This window comes from Papio anubis, chromosome 14 (assembly GCF_008728515.1).
Source record: "Papio anubis isolate 15944 chromosome 14, Panubis1.0, whole genome shotgun sequence".
NCBI lineage: Eukaryota > Metazoa > Chordata > Mammalia > Primates > Cercopithecidae > Papio > Papio anubis.
This window is the reverse complement of record NC_044989.1, coordinates 10,572,209-10,593,811: the sequence shown is the minus strand read 5'-3', so window position 1 is coordinate 10,593,811 and position 21,603 is coordinate 10,572,209. Positions and strand designations below refer to the sequence as shown.

The 21,603-nt window shown below is 48.2% G+C and overlaps 1 protein-coding gene across 4 annotated transcripts in view; it reads right to left on the bottom strand.

Annotated features, from left to right (window-relative positions):
- Positions 1-21,603, bottom strand: part of ATP6V1C2 (ATPase H+ transporting V1 subunit C2) — a 64,753-nt gene that overhangs the window by 19,050 nt on the left and 24,100 nt on the right. For all 4 annotated transcript variants that reach the window (XR_004178182.1, XM_031654930.1, XM_031654932.1 and 1 more), the window contains exons 4-5: positions 12,580-12,665; positions 3,217-3,311 (exon numbers count right to left, since the gene is read on the bottom strand). Coding sequence is in view for 3 of the 4 variants with exons in the window: in XM_031654930.1 (XP_031510790.1) it covers positions 3,217-3,311; positions 12,580-12,665 (181 nt within the window). In the remaining variant the exon portion in view is untranslated. The remainder of the gene's footprint in view (positions 1-3,216; positions 3,312-12,579; positions 12,666-21,603) is intronic.

The following is a 21,603-nucleotide window of genomic DNA, read 5'->3' as shown; positions in this document are numbered from 1 at the left end:
GCTACTCAGGAGGCTCAGGCAGGAGAATTGCTTGAATCCGTGAGGCGGAAGTTGCAGTGAACTGAGATCACGCCACTGTACTCCAGCTTGGGTGACAGAGTGAGACTTTGTCTCAAAAAATATATATAATAAAATGGGCCAGGCACGGTGGCTCATGCCTGAAATCCTAGCACTTTGGGAAGCCGAGGTGGGCAGATTGCCTGAGCTCAGGAGTTTGAGACCAGCCTGGGCAACATGGTGAAACCCTGTCTCTACTCAAAATACAAAAAAGTTAGCTGGGCATGGCGATGTGTGCCTATAATCCTACCTACTCAGGAGGCTGAGGCAGGAGAATTGCTTGAACCTGGGAGGTGGAGGCTGCAGTGAGCCGAGATCTCACCACTGCACTCCAGCCTGGGCAACACAGTGAGACTCTGTCTCAAAAAAATAATAATAATAAAATGATAAAAATGATAATTAAAGAAAAAGATTTAAAGTGATGATTTTAGCTGGGATTACAGGCGTCCACCACCATGCCCAGCCAATTTTTGTATTTTTAGTAGAGAAAAACTAAATGTTTTTCTCTTTACATTTTGCCATGTTTGTTTTTTTATAAAATTCATCTTTTTATAATAATTTTTTAAAACTTTCAAGTTTGAAACGATTATAGATTCACAGGATGTTGCAAAAATAGTACATAGAGATCCTAAGTACTCGCAGTTTCCACAGTGATTTCCCACACCTCACCATACAACTATACTATTCGGCACTATACAACTGCATACTATACTGTACTGTGCAACTATATTGTACGACTATACAACTATATTAAACTCTTCTGCACTATAGAAGTATACTGTGCAACTGTATAGTATACAGCATTATGCAACTATATAACTATATGATTACTATTCTGCACTATACAGCTCTATTACTATACTGTACTGTCCTATACAACTATACTATACTATACTATTCTGCACCACACCATCCTAGTTCTGTATCATAACCAGGAAACTGACATGGGTACAATCCACAGATCTTGCTTTTTAAAATAAGATTTGTATATTTTTTGGGGAAAAAAAGCAAAAAATAAAATACTGCTTGTCTTTATTTTTCTGATTTCATCACAAGCCAATGAAAAATTGCTGAGAGGTATTTGGGAGCAAGTAAAACAATGGTGGGAACTAGAGTTTTGGAACCAGTAAGGCCCACATTTAAATGCCAGTTCTGACTTTTACTGGCTGTGTGACCTGATATAAGCTCCTTGACCTCTCTGAGCAAAGTGACCCAGAATTACTGTGAGATAATAGAGGAATCTCCTTTGACTAAATGTCTCTAGTTGACAGATTGAGACCTCTCGTTGGCAGAACGAGGCTGAGGCAGGGGGTGTCACACTGTGTTCCTGGTGTAGGAAGGACCGAGGGAGCCAACACCCCGGAGCCTCTGCCCCTGCTCCCGCCAGGAGCTGCTTCCCTGCGCTGGGGCCAGTCCAGGGCTTCCTTGGGAAGTGGTACCATGCACACAGTCAACCCGCAGGCTCTGGTCCCCAAGACCTGTATCCCCATCCCGGCATAACACTCCAACTGTGGCAGGCCCTGGATCGCGCACTCAACTCCTCAGCTTCCTCTTCTGCACTCAGAGGAAAGCGATGTCCACCCCATGGCATGAGGTGGATAGTAAGAGAGCCCAGCACAGTCTCGGGCACATCTGGAATGCCACCAAAACCAGTGCCCTCCTTCCTTCCTGCCAAAGGCACTCTTAGGGTGCTCTGGACGGGAGAAGCCAGGTCTCCCTACAGCCCCTCTGCCCCCTCCATGTGCTCCAGGGGCCCTCCACACTGAGTCTGGCATCCCTGGGACTCAGAGAATCCCAAACTGGCCCATGGTGAGGCAGAGAAGGGCCAGCCCCACCAGCCACCGTGTGCTTCCAGTTCCTTGGTGGACATGCACGGCGCCCTCTGAAGGGAACGCCTGGCACAGGTGCTCTGGGCAGCCCCTCCTTGAAGGGCCTTCCAGAATCACTGCCTGATGGTTCCAGCAGGGGCCTGGGCCCCTTTGATGTTAGCAGCCCCTGAGGTGCCCCACCCAGATTCCCGAGCTTTCTGGCCCCACCCTACTTTCCAGGAGACCTGCAGGAGTTGCCAGAGGACAGGTCAGAGGCCCAGCTCCACCCTGACCCTTGGCCACAGTCACAGTAGAGAACTGGGCGCCTTTGTTCCTGGCCCAGGCTGAGACTCTCCCACAGCCATGGGGGCCAGCAGGAGACGGGACACATTAGGGGCTCAGTGTTTTGTGGCAGAAGGGAGAGCCAGGCCTCAGAAACCATCAGCCTCAGTCTCACAGTCCTCATCACTCTCGCCCTCAGTGATGATACAGAGAAGTCACCCAGCTCCAGGTGCCCACAGCATCCCCTGGGACTCGAGTCACAGGGTGTTCATTTTATCAAGTGGAGTGGAGGCTATTGCTGAACAGGACAGAGGACTGTTGGGACACTTACTGCCTCTCCATTGTCACAAGTGGAGAGCGAAGAGCTGGTGCAGTATCTCAAGAGGTTAGGGCTCCCAAGCCAAACTCTCCACTTAAAGCAAATAGTTTTGCAGGTGAACAATCCCCTGGGGGCTAGAGGTGTCAGGTTCGTAGGAGTAGATGATGGGGGAGCTGCCTTCACCATTAGTAACTTTTTTTTTTTTTGGTGGGGGGATGGAATCTCATTCTGTTGCCCAAGCTGGAGAGCAGTGTAACCTCCACCTCCCGGATTCAAGCGATTCTCCTGCCTCAGCCTCCCGACTAGCTGGGACTACAGGTGCGTGCCACCACGCCCGGCTAATTTTTGTATTTTTTAGTAGAGACAGGGTTTCACCATATTGGACAGACTGGTCTCGAACTCCCGACCTTGTGATCCACCCACCTTGGCTTCCCAAAGTGCTGGGATTACAGGCGTGAGCCACCGTGCCTGGCCACCATCAGTAACTTTTGAAAAAAGAAGTGGAGCAGCAAGTGAATGGGTGCTGGGCCCTCGAGGGGAGGCCAGGGGACTGACTCTTTCTCTGTCCAGGGCTGCCCTAAAACCCCAAACCTGCCCGGTGCATGGAAGGAGGCCACACCTCAGAAACCCAGAGGCCCAGTCAGGGCAGGCTGAGGCTGTTGACAGGGGGCCCTACCCAGGCTCAGACCCCAGGCTCTTGCCCGCCTGACCCACCAGTCAGCTGTCCCCCAGAGCAGTCCCTTTTCTCACCTTGGCTATTGTGTCCACCACGCTCACGAGCGGCTGCTTGGCAGGGTATTTGGCCATGTCCCATTCAAAGTGGGTCACAAAGGATGTTAAGTCAACTGGAAGAATACAAACACATTTCAACACATGAGCCTGCGCTCCGCGTCCACGAGCGAGACTTCGGAATCCCAAGTCAAGCATCACCGTGGACATGAAGGCAGCCATCACGGGCAACGCCGGTGGGCAGGCACAGGGCTCTGGCAAAGCAAACGTTCCCTGTGGGAGCAGGGAGCTGTCAGCCCGTGGGAGCTGTGAGCCCGTGGGAGCTGTTCCCTGTGGGAGCTGTCAGCCCATGGGAGCTGTTCCCTGTGGGAATGTGAGCCCGTGGGAGCTGTCAGCCCAAGCACTAGGCAGTTTCAACCCTCACTGTCCATTTCAAAGAAGGTATTTTCCACATTAGCGAAATGCTGGACTTTGTGACTGTGGTTTATATTAAACGGCAGGGAGGTGCATTTTTCAGTATATGCTATTTAGAGAAAAGTCTCTGGTGAACAGACCACACCAGTGTTTTCACACATTTCCTTTTTTTCTTTTCTTTCCACCAAACCCACTGCCTTCAGAATGTCTCTGGCTCATTCTAACCAGGTGTGGGGTGGAGAGAGCCCCGGAATTGAAGTCAGAAAGAAGCAACACTAAATAAACCTCAGCTGACTCAACCCTTAGGCTAGGAGAGAATCCATTTCCCTCCCTGAGACACAGCGGAGTGGCACCTTGCCTGCTCTCTTCAGATTAGTTCGCCACACGCTTAAACAGAGCTACCTGGGCCAGCCGCCCCAGGACCTGACCTCTTTTAATACGCCGGTCTATGGGAAAGCGGGAAATTCCCCGGAAGCTGCAGTGCCACAGTGGCCCCTGGAATTCCTGAGCCCCTGGCAGAGGGCCCTTCCTATGGCGGATGTCCCAGACCAGGCTCCCTGTGCACCGGCACTTCCCGGTCTATCCTGGTGCATGAAAGGGGACTGTCACGCTCACTCCACACCCATCACCCTGCTGGGGACACACACTAGACACCACGCCCTGCCCAAGGTCCACAGGGAGACCCCTAGGCAGACACTCCACAGAGAGCTGGGGGCCCAGCGATAACCTCCTGGAGTGCTGAGGGAGGACGAAGAGCTGGCGCCGGCTCCCGCTAGGGAGGATGGAGACCCTCCACTGGGACACAGACATGTTATTCACGAGGAGGCCAAGGGGAAGAGGAGGCGGCCATGTGGCCGGTGATGGAGGGCGTTGGGTGTCAGGCAAGGAGGGCTGGCAGCGTTATGTGCTCAGGGCACTGTGAGTCAGAGAAGAGGGAGTGTGGATGGGCACTGAACAGAAAGGGGTAGGATCGGTCACCAAGGGTCATGTCTGCACTTCACCGAGTGCCAAAAACAACACTAGATCCCACCCACTCAGCCCCTAGCACAGGAATTGGACTGAGATTCCTCCAACTCCGACAGTGGCGGCCAGTGGGGTCACCAAATAAGACTCCAGCCGACCAAGGGGAGCAGGCTGGGGACACTCACACACTCTGGGGGAGTCCTCTGAGGCTGGCGTGGAGGAGGCTCCAGGCGAGAAGCCAGCAGGAACGTGGGAGGGAGAGGGTGGTGCCAAGAGGAGTGGGAGGGGCCCTGGGAGGGGAGAGGAGGACAGGGGAGGACCGACTGGACAGGGTGCAAGGCAATGACGCAGGCCTGGTGACACCAGCTTTCCCATTGGGTGGCTGGGTGGAGGGAGAGAAGTACACTAAGCTGGGCAGCCATGGAGGTGGGAGGGATGGGGACGGAGGAGAGGAGGCAAGTTCCGCCTGGGACAAGCTTGAGTTTGACATGTGGGTGGATAGGTCCCCAAGAAGCAGATGGGAATGAAATGGGACACGGAGGAGGAAACCGGGCTGGGGAAGAAATGCCAGCATGTGAGATATAGGAAAGGTCTGAAGATAACAGGACGACGATGGTGACAATGACCATTAAAGCAGCTGGCACTTACTGCTGCTGACCTTGGGCCAAGACACATGAATTATTCCATTTAATTTATTCTTCAACCCTATTAAAACCCTATGATGATCTTGATTTTACAGATGAGGAAACTGGCACAGAGCAAGCTATGGAAACTCCAGGATAAAGGGAGACAATGCGTGAAGCACCTAACGCCCTGCTTGGCCCATGGCAGGGCCACGACTCCCTTCCCTGCCACATCCACTAAGTGGACACAGCCATGCAGCAGGTGGAACCTGCCCAGGAACCACACTCAGACAGCTTCTAGACCACCGAGACTCGAAGAAGGTCCTTGGGAGAATTTGTTTTACAGACTTTAGGACGCTGGTGTTGGAGTTAACATGGCGAGTCCTGGCCTGTTGACAAGAGTACCTCTGAGGCACTAAGGGTGGGGCCCTGATCCAATGGAATTCGAGGCCATATGAGAAGGGACAGCAAAGAGTTGGATCCGTGCTCTCTCTCTCTCCTCATGCAGGCACCAAGGAAAGGCCATGGGATGACACAGCAAGAAGGTGGCCATCTACAAGCCAGGCAGAGAGCCCTCAGGAGAAACCAGGTTGTCTGATCTTAGTCTATGGTTTAAGCTGCCAAGTCAGTGGTATTTTGTGACAGCAGTCCAGGCTGACTCAGACATTGGTATTAGTTTGGGTATTAATACAGGTTTTGGTATTGCCACACACAGTGGGAATGACCTTGTAGCAAGGGTGCAGGCTGGGGAGGAAGTGAGAGCAGGGAGCGGTCAGAGGGTAACCAGGAGGATTGGGAGGACTCCTCCTGCGGCAGGAACAGCAGCAAAACTCACCTCCAGGACCCCACTGCACAAACACAGGCAAGTTCATCTCCCACCATGGGCCCAGAGCCATCCCACAAGCCAGGAACCAGTCTCAAGGCACCAAGCGGCAGCACAGGATGGGAGATGGCAAGGCGGTGTGTGCCATCCCATCCATCTCTTCCCTCCACCTCCTACCTCATCCCCTCTGACACCCCAGGCAAGTCCCCACAACTCCCCACTCTCCTCTCACGGCTGCCTCTGTCCTTCAACATGTAGGACAGGGAAAGACCAGCTCCTTCCAGGGGTGGCCCAACTGTCCCTGCTCCTGCTGGCCTGAACTCCACTCCTTGTGCTGTCTCAGGTTCCTCAAGGACAGTGACTGTGACTCACTGGTCTCTGTGTTCCCAGAGCCTGTCACAGTGCCCTGCACAGAGCAAGTGCTCCATAAACATGCTCAAAATACTAACAGACTCCTCCTGGCAACCATGACTGTGATATCAGCTTGCACTATCTATGTGGCTTGGAAGAGATACATTTCAGATCAAGCTTGTATCTCTGGCCATTTGCACCAAGTCCAAGGCCTTCATGGCATTCAGACCAAAGGGCTGAGGTCTCCCTTTCCATCTGAAGCATCCCTGCCCTATAACTCCTCCAAGACTGAACCCGCTTCTTGCAGCTTGGTCTTTGTTTCCATCACAGCGCATGTGGCACTAAGAGTCTGTCTCCGGCAAGGCTGTGGCCTCCAGAAGGTAAAGGCCGTGCATCACCACTGCGTGCCCAGCATGTGCTTGGTACTGACAGATGCCAGGGAAGTCTGAGATGATGTCTCCCTGCAGGGGCCTCCAGAAGCTTCTGGGTGTGTGACTGTGACTTCCTCCTCATCTCTCACATGTCTTGAACACCAGCTCCAGCCGTGTACACTGAGCCTTGCCCTGGGTCAGGCATCCAAGCCCTTCCCTGTCCATGCACCTTGCCTTTGGAAAGAATGTTGTCTGAGGATGGCCCTTTGCCATCCCGCTGGTCTTTATGTTTTTTTTTTTTTAATGGATCTCATTCTGTCGCCCAGGCTGGAATGCAGTGGCACCATCTCGACTCACTGCAACCTCTGCCTCCAGGGTTCAAGCAGTTCCCCTGCCTTGGCCTCCCAAATAGCTGGGATTACAGGCACACACCATCACACCCGGCCAATTTTTGTATTTTTAGTAGAGGCAGGGTTTCACCACGTTGGCCAGGCTGGTCTCAAACTCCTGACCTCAGGTGAACTGCCCGCCTTGGCCTCCCAAATTGCTGGATTACAGGCATGAGCCGCCGTGACCAGCCAGATCTTGCTTTTTAAAATAAGATTTATGTATTTTTTTCAAAAAGAAAAAAAAATACTGCATGTCTTTATTTTTCTGATTTCACCACAAGCCAATGAAAAATTGCTGAGAGATATTTGGGAGCCAGTAAAACAGTGGTAGGAACTAGGGCTTTCGAACCAGTAAGGCCCACATTTAAATGCCAGTTCTGACTTTTACTGGCTGTGTGACCTGATATAAGCTCCTTGACCTCTCTGAGCAAAGTGACCCAGAATTATTGTGAGATAATAGAGGAGTCTCCTTTGATTAAATGTCTCTGGTTGACAGATTTAGACTTCTCGTTGTCAGAATGAGGCTGAGACACCCATTTAGTGCTGGGATTACAGGTGTGAGCCACCGTGCCCAGCCCCTCTGGCCTTCTCTACTCACAGTACCACAGCTTGCCCTCGGCAGCTTGGAACACACAGGCCTTGCCTCCCCTGCCTGAGCTGTAGTCACTAAAGCCTGGGCCTCAGAGGGGGTAACGCGGACCTGGGCTGAGGGCCCATGAGGTCAGACCACGACCCAGGCAGGCTTACCCCTCATCAAAACACGCTTTGCACAGGCTGGCAACTCTTGAGCCATGACGGTCTTGTCCGAGAACCAAACCAAGGCCTGCCTGGCAGGCAGCAGCATGAGGGATGGTGACCAACCAGGCTGTGGCCCATCGCCCAGCAAGCCAGACAAGCCTCGAGGGTTTCTGTCTTCTGTGGACATTCTGGGGCCCAGGCTGGGCAAGGTGTTTGCCAGCCCTCGCTGCAATCAAAGCTGTGTCCTTCCCTGCTCCCAGCTCAACTAGAGGCAAGGAACAAGCAGAAACAACAGGTCCCGGTGAAGCCAAGAGCCTGTGAAGCTATTCAGTCCATTTACAGGTGAGAAAAGGAAAATCCAGAAGTGACTTTTGGACCAGGTCTGACCGGCTGCGAGCAGTGGTGCCCTAATTGTCCCCGGAGGAAATAGGATTAAAATGCAACAATGCACGCCTCTGGTTCATCCTGTCAATCACTAGTTCATGGGTGCCCTGCAGAAGAGAAAGATTTCCTCATTCAGGTAACACTGGGAAAGCCCAAGTCAAACTAAGTTTAAAAAGGCCCCTCGGTTCGCACAATGGCTCACGCCTATAATCCCAGCACTTTGGGAGGCTGAGGCAGGTGAATCACAAGGTCAAGAAATCAAGACCATCCTGGCCAACATGGTGAAACCCTGTCTCTACTAACAATACAAAAATTAGCCGGGCATGGTGGTGCACGCCTGTCGTCCCAGCTACTCAGGAGGCTGTGGCACATGCTGTATTTTTTGTTTGCTTGTTTGCTTGTTGGTTTGTTTGTTTTTAAGAGAGAAGGTCTTGCTATGTTGTCCAGGCTGGAGTGTGGTGGCTATTCACAGGCACAATCACAGTGCACTACAGCTTTGAATTCCCAGCCCCAGGCAATCCTCCCACCTCAGCCTCCCTACAGCCTCCAGGCTTCAGAATGTGCTTCACTAATTCTAGTCTTAGGAAGTTGAGACCCGACTCACAGGAGGCACAGAGGTCATAAAGCCCATTCAACAAACGAAGCTGAATTTTCTCCAGGCCACTGCTGGTACCATCAGGACTGGGGATGGATACTGCATAATAATAACATCTAACTTAAGGTTATATTAATTTTGCATAAAATATAAGCATTTTGATCGCTATTTTAATATAAGCTAAAGTTCCTCCGTTGTTTATGTAGAAAAGTAGCTCTCTACCTGAAGTCAGCCTTGCAGTCCTGGACCCGAGGAGTGACCTTCTGGGAAATCAGACCCATTTGGTTAACTTGACAAGGTGATTTTTTTCTTAGCATCAGCAAAAAATTTCAGTGTAACAAACAGACTACATTTGGGAAGGCATTTGATAACTGCCAATCTCTAAAGATTTGTATTCAACCTAAAATGATTTGCTATTTTTGATTCCACCAGTTTGAGCGGGTTGGAGAAAATCCAAAGCAAATGACTCCCTCTAACATTCACACAAGGAAAGACCTGTTTGGGCACCGGGACTGCCCGGAGGCTCCTTGTATGTCTGAACCCCATCAAGGCCACCCAAAGTGAAGCCTGGAGTTTAAGCTTCCAGTGGCCATAAAACAGACAGGCTCAAAGAGCAGGCAGTTGGGACACCGCGCGGCATCAAAGCAAGAAGCAGACCACATGCAGAAAGAGACAGTTCATCTTGAACTCCACAAGGTCAAAGCGTTCCCAGCTTCCAGTGGCATGCAGTGCTGCTCAGGAGAGGCAGGGGTGATAGGACAAAGAGGAGGGGACGAGACGGTGGTTATCTGTGTCATATGGATATTGTGGCCAAGTTACAAGGTTGTTACTTGAGAAATCGTGGTAACTTGATCACTGCACCCCTACAACCAGACCGAGATTCCACCTTCCTGGGACATGCGGGCATCACGCCGAGCACAGACACAGCAAACAATGCATAACCTACTCTTTAAACATTTCATTTTTTCTTTCAAGCCTGCAATATAATAAGGTGGAGTTATTAAGCCACATAGACACACAAAGCCAAGATCACAGGTGGGGTAGGAACATTTCAATTTGTCAACTTAAACAGCCAAATAAAGTCTCCTCTGGCCAGGCGCGGTGGCTCACGCCCATAATCCTTTGGGATTTGGGAGGCCGAGACTGGCAGATCACCTGAGGTCAAGAGTTCAAGACCAGCCTGGCCAACATGGAGAAACCCGGTCTGTACTAAAAATACAAAAATTAGCCATGCGTGGTGGCTGGCGCCTGTAGTCCCAGCTACTCGGGAGGCTGAGGCAGGAGAATCGCTTGAACCCAGGAGGCAGAGGTTGCAGTGAGCCGAGATCGTACCACTGCACTCCAGCCTGGGTGACAGTGTGAGACTCTGTCTCAAAAAAAAGTCTCCTCATGTTTTCAGAAGGGAAAAGTATGAATATATGTTATATTTATAACAAAGGATATAAATTTTATTATAAACATATAGTATATACAGTCATGCATTGCTTCATGACAGGGATACATTCTGAGAAATGTGTCATTAGGAGATTTTTGTCATTGTGTGAACATCACAGAGGGCACTTACGAAAACCTAGGTGGTATCGCCTGTGACACACCTAGGCTATCTCGCAGAACCTACTGCACCTGGGCTACACACCTGTAGAGCATGTGACTGTACTGAACACTGCAGGCAACTGTAACACATGGCATATGTATACCTAAATATTTCTAAACATGGAAAAGGTACAGTAAACATACAGTATTATCTATTGCTGTTATTTTTTGTTTGTTTGTTTTGAGACAGAGTCTCACTCTGTTACCCAGGCTGGAATGCAATGGTGCGATCTTGGCTCACAGCAATCTCTGCCTCCCTGCTTCAAGCAGTTATCCTCTCCCAGCCTCCCAAGTAGCTGGGATTACAGGTGTGCACCACTACGCCCAGCTAATTTTTTCTGTATTTCAGTAGAGATAGGGTTTTCACCATGTTGGCTGGGCTGGTTTTGAACTCCTGACCTCAGGTGATCCACCCGCCTCGGTCTCCCGAAATGCTGGGATTACAGGCGTAAGCCACCACACTGGCCCAGTATTCTCTCTGCTCTCATCTTCAATATACATGCATAGAATCACGTAAGTTTAATCATTTCTACAGATATTTAAATATTTAATTCTAAAGTTTCCAAAGTCTCAAAGGTTTTGCCTTGCACACTTTAAATGCACTGAAATAGCATGCACATAGTTAATGAACCAAAATATCATTGGAATCTAAAGGTTCCTCCTATCAGCACGGGGGAGGCAGACATTCCCAACGTGACTACACTGCAGGGAGCCTTCAGGGCGCAGCCTCTGTTCTTATTTACTGGATGGCAATTGAAGACTGGCTGGAGGCCTTCCTCAGCACAGGAAGGCATTTTTCATACCTGGTTTGGGCAAAGGGATAAATCGGTGAGGGTGAGGTGAGGGGGCAGAATTGCCCAGGTGGGGAGAGTGGTGGCTCTGGAGAGGGTGGAGGGGCAAACAGTAGGCGCCGGGCTGAGCCCCCTGACCCTGTGTTCATTTGCAACACTCTGAGGAGTTCACCAGCCGGTGAGCGTAGAGGCGGAACTGCAGAGCCGTGAACTTAGGAAGGGGCATAACTTCCAAACCTAGCAGTGCTGATGAGCTAAAAGCAGTGCACCAGCCAGGAACAGTGGCTCACACCTGGAATCCCAGCACTTTGGGAGGCCAAGGCAGGAGGATCGCTTGAGCCCAGGAGTTTAAGACTGGCGTGGGCAACATTGCGAGACCCCATCTCTACAAAAAATAAAAAATATTAGCCAGGCGTGGCTGGGCACGGTGGCTCACTCCTGTCATCCCAGCACTTTGGGAGACTGGAGCAGGCGGATCACCTCAGGTCGGGAGTTCGAGACCAGCCTGACCAACATGGAGAAAACCTGTCTCTACTAAAAATACAAAACTAGCCAGACATGGTGGCGTATGCCTGTAATCCCACCTACTCAGGAGGCTGAGGCAGGAGAATCGCTTGAATGTGGGAGAATCGCTTGAACCCGGGAGGTGGAGGTTGCTGTGAGCCAAGATCATGCCATTGCACTCCAGCCTGGGCAACAAGAGCGAAACTCCATCTCAAAAAAAAAAAAATATATATATATATATATATTAGCCAGGCGTGGTGGTGAGCAAGAGGCTGAGGTGGGAGGACCCCTTGAGCCTCAGAGGTTGAGGCTGCATTGAGCTATGATCACACCACTGCACTCCAGCCTGGGCAAGACCAAGTCTCAGAAAATAATCATAATAAAAATTGGCCGGGCATGGTAGTTCATGCCTGTAATCACAGTACTTTGGGAGGCCAAGGTGGGCAGATCACTTGAGGTTGGGAATTTGAGACCAGCCTGGCCAACATGGTGAAACTCTGTCTCTACTACAAATACAAAAATTAGCCGGGCGTGGCAGCGGGTGCCTGTAGTCCCAGCTACTCAAGAGGCTGAGACAGGAGAATCACTCGAACCCGGGGCGCGGAGGTTGCAGTGAGCCAAGATTGCACCACACTCTAGCCTGGGCAACAGAGGGAGACTGTCTCAAAATAATAATGATATAAATAAATAAAAGTGAGTGCAGAGCCTCTGCCCAGCCTGTCAATCCAGAGCGTCCACTGAGGCCTGGGCCGTCTTGGTGATTGCTGTGTGGCCACAGCGAGGGCGACTCTGGTCTAGACGGAGCTGGGAGATTGCGCTCCACGTCAGAGGGCTGCCCCACCTACCTCCGTTTGCCAGGAGGTGCTCCTGGGCCTTCCCCTTTGAGTCCTCCATGACTTCCACCACGCTCTGAGCCATTCTTCTTATGAGGCTTTGGAGAGAGAAGAAAAAGAGCTGGTCAGAGTAGGAAGCTGTCCTCAAAATACTGTCACATGCTGCTGGCAGGAAAAGTAGCCGGTGACACCCTTTGGGGGAATAATTTGGCAAGATGTATGAAGAGGGTTAAAATGCCAATAGCGGCCAGGCACCATGGCTCACACCTGTAATCCCAGCACTTTGGGAGGCTGAGGCAGGCAAATCACTAGATCAAGAGATAGAGACCATCTTGGCCAACATGGTGAAACCCCGTCTCTACTAAAAATACAAAAACTAGCCGGGTGTGGTGGCAGGCACCTGTAGTCCCAGCTACTCGGGAGGCTGAGGCAGGAGAATCGCTTGAACCCGGGAGGCGGAGCTTGCAGTGAGCAGAGATCGCACCATTGCACTCCAGCCTGGGTGACAGAGCTAGACTTCATCTCAAAAAAAAAAAAAAAAAAAAAAAGCTAATAACCTTTGAACCAGTAATTCCACTTCTGGGAAGCTATCTTAAGGAAACGGGACAAACAGAAAAAGCTTTCTGAATAAAACGATGTTCTTTGCAGCACGCTGCTGACAGTAAAGAACTGGAGACAACTGGAAGGTCCTACAATAGGGAATTGTTTAAGTAAATGATGGCGCATCCAGTTGAGGGATTATTAGGGAGCCATTGAATATAAAGCTTCAAAGAATTCCTGATACTGTGGAACAAAGCTTGCATTATAATGTTGGAAAAATACCAAGATACAAACTCCTGCAGGCAGTAGGGACACTGGCTACGATGACATGAAAGTGATTTTCCTACTTTACATATTGTCCAATTATAATCAGGTATTGCTTTTATAATTAGAACATTAAAACTTTTTGTCTCTGAAAAACATACTGAAGGCTTCAGAAATTACAGCATTTGAAGGCAAAAGGACTCAAATTCACCACAGCTCTGTCAATTACCAAATGTAGGATTTTAGCCAATTTTTTTTTTTTTTTTTTTGGAGACAGAGTCTTGCTCTGTCGCCCAGGCTGGAGTGCAGTGGCACAATCTCGACACACTGCAAGCTCTGCCTCCCGGGTTCAAGTGATTCTCCTTCCTCAGCCTCCCATGTAGCTGGGATTACAGGGGCTCACCACCACACCCAGCTAATTTTTGTGTTTTTAGCAGAGACGGGGTTTTGCTATGTTGGCCAGGTTGGTCTCGAACTCCTGACCTCAAGTGATCCACCTGCCTCAGCCTCCCGAAGTGCTGGGATTACAGGTGTGAGTCATCGTGCCCTGCCAATTTTAGCCAAACTGATGTAATTACTTTGAGCCTCGGTTCTCTTACCTATAAAATGTGGATGATACTCATTTTACAGGATCATCATGAATATTGACATAACCAATCATCTCATAGCAAGGAGAGTCTGCTCCAGGAGCCTGAGCCATTAGAACTCCAGTTGGAAAACAAGTCAAACTAGGAGCAAAGTCTGAAAGTTATGAGGATCCAAATTGTTGCCTCAGGCTCTCTCCACATTCTCCCCACCCTAAGAGGGGAGGTGGTGTTTGCAGGAAGAGCGGACTCAAGTCACTGAATCCTACATGGAGTACAAGATCTTCCACTGCTGCAGACGCTGGCCACCCTGGCCACTCGGACCGGAGCCCAGAAGCCTAGGGCCCAACACAGAAAACAGAGGCAGGGACATGGGATGCCCTGATAAAAGGAAAGGAAGAAGGCGAGGTAGCACCTTGCTTTCCTGACTCTCAAAGTCACGTGTTCATGGTCAAAAATGGAAAAATACAAGTATAAAGTAGTTAACAAAAATTGAACAACCATACTGCCCCACCCAAGAGGGAACATATTTCACATTCTGGCATATTTCCAAAGGCTTAACACTTGCATGGTTTACGTAAGTTAAGGTCTTTTTTTTTTTTTTTTTGAGGCAGGATGTCGCTCTGTCACCCAGGTAGGATGGGAATACAGTGGTGTGATCACGACTCATTGCAGCCTTGACCTCCCAAACTCAAGTGATCCTCCACCTAATTTTTAAATTTTTTTGTATAGACGAGGTCTTACTATATTGCCCAAGCTGGTCTCAAACTCCTGGACTAAAGTGATCCTCAGGCCTCAGCCTCCCAAATTGCTGAGATTACAGGCATGAATCACTGAGCCCAGCCAGCCAGAGTTAAGGTCATCTTCTGATATCACCTATTATTTAGTAGAGTCGACCAAGTATCAGACATTCTATAATCATTGCCTCATTTAATCCTCACAAAAATTCCCAAAAGTTGGGTATCATCTCATTTTACTGATGGAGAAACTGAGACCCAGAGAAGTAGTTTGCCCCATCCCTTCCAACCATCCAGTCATTATGTGGACTCCAAAAATGAGGCTCTCAGCCATCAGGCCACACTGCTATCTTTACCATCACTGTGTCCCATCCTGGGATTAAATCTCCACCAGTATGATGGCATTTCTTAGAACAGTAGCTAATAGCGTCTTACTGATTATAACCTCGGGTAGGTTACCTAACTAATCTCAGTTTCGTCTGCAAAATGTTTTCACATTTTTACAGTTTTCAGCTGTAAAATGGGGATGACACTCCTTATCTCACAGGATTCTTCATGGAGTTTGGTGCCCGATACCATTGTAAGGTATCAGAGTCTGTGAGAGACACCCTAAGATACGCTCTAGGCAACCTGGGTGGACTGTTTTGGGTTCTCTGCCCCATGATTCCTGGGTAGATTTGGCAGGAGATCAGAGGGAGGGAGAGTCTGGTTCCCTCCCAGTTCCAGTGACCTCAATCCTCTCGTCCCTGCCAGCCTAGAGGTTGTGACAATGTCTCTCCACCAGCCTGGGTTCCTGCATGGTTCCTGTGATTCTCCTGTAGCCCACACATAACTCTGTCTCCCTATAAGGAGCTCCTCCTCAAATTATCCCGGGCATAATTTGCAAGTGGATCTTCTGTTATCTGTTGGGACCCTGACTCCATAAATTCATTCGTTCATTTGTTTAGCAAATTTCATGCATCAAACAACTACTATGTGCCAAGCACTGTTCTAAAATGTCACGGACAAAACAAAGTCCCCGCTCTTTTGGAGCTCCTATTTTAGTGCTGCCAATGGTTCCTCCTTTATCCTTACGGCGGCCTGTGGGAGTTGCTGTCTCCTATCACCACATCCCCTATAATATTTTGAGTAGTTATTCGTTTACATACATCCAGCACCTACCACAGTGCCTGACTCACAGCAGCTGCTCAGCAACGTTTGATGAATGAATCAATGAATTCTGGCACCCCTACTTTTTTCTGTCCTAACAGACCTGAGAACTCACTCATCATTTTGCTAATGACTCTTTAGTGCTCCTTGTCCTCGCCTCTATGAAGTTTTTGTTTGTTTTGTTTTGTTTGCTTTTCATTTTTGAGACAGGGTCTCACCCTGTCGCCCAGGCTGGAGTGCAGTGGTGCTATCTCGGCTCCCTGCAACCTCCACCTTCCAGGTTCAAGCGATCCTTCTGCCTCAGCCTCCTGAGTAGCTGGACTACAGGCATCTGTCACCAAGCCCCGCTAATTTTTGTATTTTTGGTAGAGATGGGATTTCACCATGTTGCCCAGCCTGGTCTCAAACCCCTGAGTTCAAGCAATCCACCTGCCTCGGCCTCCCAAAGTGCTGAGATTACAGGCATGAGCTACTACACCTGCCCTTCTGTGAAGTCTTTAACTACATAGAAGTGTGGCCCGTAGCCATATACATGACACCAGAAACGTCTCCAAATAACATGGTCTGATGAAGCTCTACTGCTAGAAAAAACCCTTGTTCCACATACCACAAACAGTCCTGACCTAGCTATGATCATTAACGATGGTCATCAGTGAATTGCAGTATTACTGACTCGGAAAATTTTTCTCATTGAAAGGGAACTAAGAGTCTAGATTCTGTGTTAAATGTACTTTTTTTCAGTCTACAGTTCGTTGTGAACACTTTTTCACAGGAGAAGACTCATTCCTCATTCCTTTCATTTACTGTACTGTATTTCACTTCACAGCTGTATCATAACAAATTCTCTACGATTGGACATTGGAGTTGTTGCCACTTTGATATGGTATCACAATAATACATACATTTTGCTCACTTGTGCAGGTATATATAAAAAATAAGTTGTCCGGATCAGAAAGCTGAACTTTGTTAAAAAATAAATAAATGTATTTTTAAAAAGAAAAATGCATTAAAAAAAATGCATTTAAAAAGAAAAAACAAGTTGCTAAGAAAGGAACTTCTGGAATTAAGAGTATGAACATTTAGAGTTTTAACAAGCAAGACTAAACTACCCTACACATGTACAAAGCTAGTGTACACTCACACCCCAGCGTATGAGACTGCCTGCTTCCCTAAACCCTTGCCAACATAGGTATTATGAATCTTTGTAATCTCTGCCAATCTGATATCTGAAAAATTATATCTCATTGTTGCTTTTATTTGCATTTCTTTGATCATCAGTGAGGCTAGAACATCTTTTCTCATGTTTGGGTCTATAAAAGCCTATTTTCTTCTTCTGTGAATAGCATATTCATATATTTTGCTGGTTTTTTCCTGGCTTGTTCATTTAAAAAAAGGTTTTTTTTGGTAGGGCCAGGGTCTTGCTATGTTGCCCAGGCTGGTCTTGAACTCCTGGCCTCAAGTGATTCTCCCACCTCAGCTTCCCAAAGTGCTGAGATTACAGGCATTGAGCCACCATACCCAGCCTCTTTAAAAAAATTTTTTTATTTATTGATATATATGATTTTTTTAGGTGTTTTGAAGAGTCCATTCTTTTTTTTTTTTTTTTTTTTTGAGACGGAGTCTTTGCTCTGTAGCCCGGGCTGGAGTGCAGTGGCCAGATCTCAGCTCACTGCAAGCTCCGCCTCCCGGGTTTGTGCCATTCTCCTGCCTCAGCCTCCCGAGTAGCTGGGACTACAGGCGCCCGCCACCTCGCCCGGCTAGTTTTTTGTATTTTTAGTAGAGACGGGGTTTCACCGTGTTAGCCAGGATGGTCTCGATCTCCTGACCTCGTGATCCGCCCGTCTCGGCCTCCCAAAGTGCTGGGATTACAGGCTTGAGCCACCGCGCCCGGCCATTTTTTTTTTTTTGAGACGGAGTTTCACTCTTGTTGTCCAGGCTGGAGTACAATGGCGCGATCTTGGCTCACTGCAACCTCCGTCTCCCACGTTCAAGCGATTCTCCTGCCTCAGCCTCCCTGGTAGCTGCCAACACGCTCAGCTAATTTTTTGTATTTTTAGTAGAGATGGGGTTTCACCATGTTGGCCAGGATGGTGTCGAACTCCTGACCTCAGGCGATCCACCCACCTAGGCCTCCAAAAGTACTGGGATTACAGGCGTGAGCCACCATATCCGGCCAGAAGATTCCATTCTTGAGACAATGTTTTGAGCTAAGTGACATCCCCATTTTAGAGATGAAAAAAATTAAGACTTAGAGAGCTAAAGGTCACCCTACACGGTAAGCTAGTGTCGAAGCATAAATTGATCATAAATCTACACTATTCCAAGGCCCATGGAAATTAGCTCTTCCATGTTAGTCTAAAGTAAACTCTGGCAGCTTTATGTGAAATGCCAGGAAAAGAAATTTATATTTACCCATAAAAGATGGACAAACCATATTTTTAATTAAAAAAGCCACTGTAAACAATATATAAAGACCTCGATTGGGATGTTGGTTACACTGATGGATAGGACTTATTTGTCAAAACTCTCCAGCCTGTTCACTTAAGATGTGTACATTTCACTGTACATATCTTTTACCTCGTTAAAAAAAAAAGAAAAAATTTAAGCAGATACTGCCTTAGTCAAGTGACCAAAGTTAACATCATACACATGGAAAAGACCAATGCTCTGTGCCTCCTGCGATGCACTGAGGAAAACATCACCTCTGCAGCGTTTTGCCAAAACTGCATAACCTCAGTCTAGCCATGAGGAAGCAGCACGAGTTCAAATTAAGGAGCATTTTACAAAATATCTGACCTAAACACTTAAAAAACTCAAAGCCATCAAAGTCAAAAAGGCCGGGCGCAGTGGCTCACGCCTGTAATCCCAGTACTTCGGGAGGCCAAGGCAGGTGGATCACAAGGTCAGGAGTTCGAGACCACCCAGGCCAACATGGCTAAACCCCGTCTCTACTAAAGACACAAAAATTAGCCGGGTGTGGTGGTGCATGCCTGTAATCCCAGCTACTGTAACCCTAAACCCTTCCAGGTTTAGGCCGGAAAGGTTTGAGGCTGAGGCAGGACAATTGCTTGAGCCTGGGAGGCAGAGGTTGCAGTGAGCCGAGATTGTGCCACTGCACTCCAGCCTGGGTAACACAGCGAGACCCTGTCTCAAAAAAAAAAAGAAAAAAAAGAAAGAAAGAAAGTCAAAAAGTCTGTGTAAGTGTTCCCGTTTAAATAAGGCCAAAGAGACATGACAATTTATTACAGAAGACAGGAAGTCATCTCAGTTTGTACTATTATCTGAGAAAATATGCCATTTTATTTTGGTAGAAAGTGTGCTTTTTTCTTTTTTAAAAAGATGGTGTCTTGCTGTGTGGTCCAGACTGGTCTCAAACTCCTGGCCTCAAGTGATCCTCCCACCTCAGCCTTCTGAGTAGCTGAGACTACAGAAATGTGCCACTGTCCCCAGCTTCGAAAGCACACTATTGAGACAAACGGTGATATCCAAGTGAAATCTGTAGACCGAGTACCAGTATTGCATTCCTGATTTTGATCATCATACTAAGGTACATAAGAGGATGTCCTTGTTTTTAGGAAATACACCCTGAAGTTCTTAGAGGTAAATGAACATCATGTCTGCAACTTACTGTTGAAGAGTTCAGAGTTCAGAAAGAGAGACAGAAAAGACAGAAGCAGAGATAGAAACAGAGAGAAAGCAGATGTGGTAAAAGTATATGAAAATTATTTTCTTTTCTCTCTTTTTTTTGAGACTGAATTTCACTTTTGTTGCCCAGGCTGGAGTGCAATGGCGCGATCTCGGCTCATCACAACCTCCACCTCCTGGGTTCAAGCAATTCTCCTGCCTCAGCCTCCCGAGTAGCTGGGACTACAGGCATGCACCACCATGCCCGGCTAATTTTGTATTTTTAGTAGAGATGGAGTTTCTCCATGTTGGTCAGGCTGGTCTGGAACTCACAACCTCAGGTGATCCGCCTGCCCTGGCCTCCCAAAGCGCTGGGATTACAGGCGTGAGCCACCGCACCTGGCTGACAATTCTTTTTATTGTCTTTCATACTTTCTGGAAATTTGAAATTGGGTCAAAATAAAGCATTTAAGCATGTAAAGCATATAACCCCACTTAAAAAATTATGTCAGGGCCGGGCGCGGTGGCTCAAGCCTGTAATCCCAGCACTTTGGGAGGCCGAGGCGGGTGGATCACGAGGTCAGGAGATCGAGACCATCCCTGGCTAACATGGTGAAACCCCATCTCTACTAAAAATACAAAAAACTAGCCGGGCGTGGTGGCAGGTGCCTGTAGTCCCAGCTACTCGGAGGCTGAGGCGGGAGAATGGCGTGAACCCAGGAGGTGGAGCTTGCAGTGAGCTGAGATCACACCACTGCACCCCAGCCTGGGCGATACAGCGAGACTCCGTCTCAAAAAATAAAAATAAAAATAAAAATAAAAATTTATGTCAGCATATACCTAAATAAGAATCCTAAAAGAAAAGAAACCGAACTGTTAACACTGCCTATTATCTTCATGGATACAAGAATGGAGACCTGCAATTTCCATGAATTTATGTAATGCTATGTTTTAATTTGTTAAAAACATATTACTTTTGCAAATAGAAAATAAAAGAAACTACGGTTGGGTGCAGTCACTCATATCTGTAACCCCAGCACTTTGGAAAGCCACGGTGGGCGATCGCTTGAGGTCCAAGGAGTTCCAATCCAGCCTGGCCAACATGGTGAAACCCCATCTCCATTAAAGATACAAAAACTAGCCTGGCATGCCAGTGGGCACCTGTAATCCCAGGTATTTGGGAGGCTGAGGCACGAGAATCACTTGAACCCAGGAGGCGGAAGTTACAGTGGACTAAGATTGGACCACTGCACTCCAGGATGGGTGACAGAGGGAGACTGTCTCAAAAACAAAGAAAAAAAAAAGGAAATAAGAGAAGCTGAAAATAAAGTAGTAAATGATAACAAAATAAACAATAAATAATAAAAATAAACATAGCAGCATTATTAACAATAGTCAAGGCCGGGCTCAGTGACTCACACCTGTAATCCCAGCACTTTGGGAGGCCAAGGTGAGCAGATCACTTGAGGTCAGGAGTTTGAGACCAGCCTGGTCCAGATGGTGAAACCTCATCTCTACTAAAAATACAAAAATTAGCCAGGTGTGGTGGCACACACCTGTCGTTCCAGCTACTCGGGGAGGTCGCAAACTCCATCTCAAAAACAAACAAAAAAATAATAGCTAAAAGGTGGGAGCGACCTAAGCATCCATCAATGGCTGAGTGGATACAGAAAATGTGGTGTGTCCACACAATGCGGCACTGGCCAGCCTTAAAAGGAAGGGAATTCTGACACATGTTGTACGACATTGAAGACATTATGCTGAGTAAAATAAGCCAGCCAGAAAAAGGCAAACATTATATGATTTCATTCATAGGCGGTACCTAAAATAGTCTAATTCATACAGAGGGAAAGTATGCCAGGGCCTAGTGGAGGAGGAAATGAGGAGTCACTGTTTAATGAATACAGTTTCAGTTCTTCAAGATGGAAAAAGTCCTGCGAGTGGAGGGTGGTGACGGTTGTAACAGCAGTGTGAACGTACTTAACGCCACTGAACTGTACACTTAAAAATGGTTGGCCGGGTGTGGTGGCTCATGCCTGTAATCCCAGCACTTTGGGAGGCAGAGGTAGGTGGATCACTTGAGGTCAGGAGTTCGAGACCAGCCTGGCCAACATGGTGAAACTCCATCTCTACTTAAA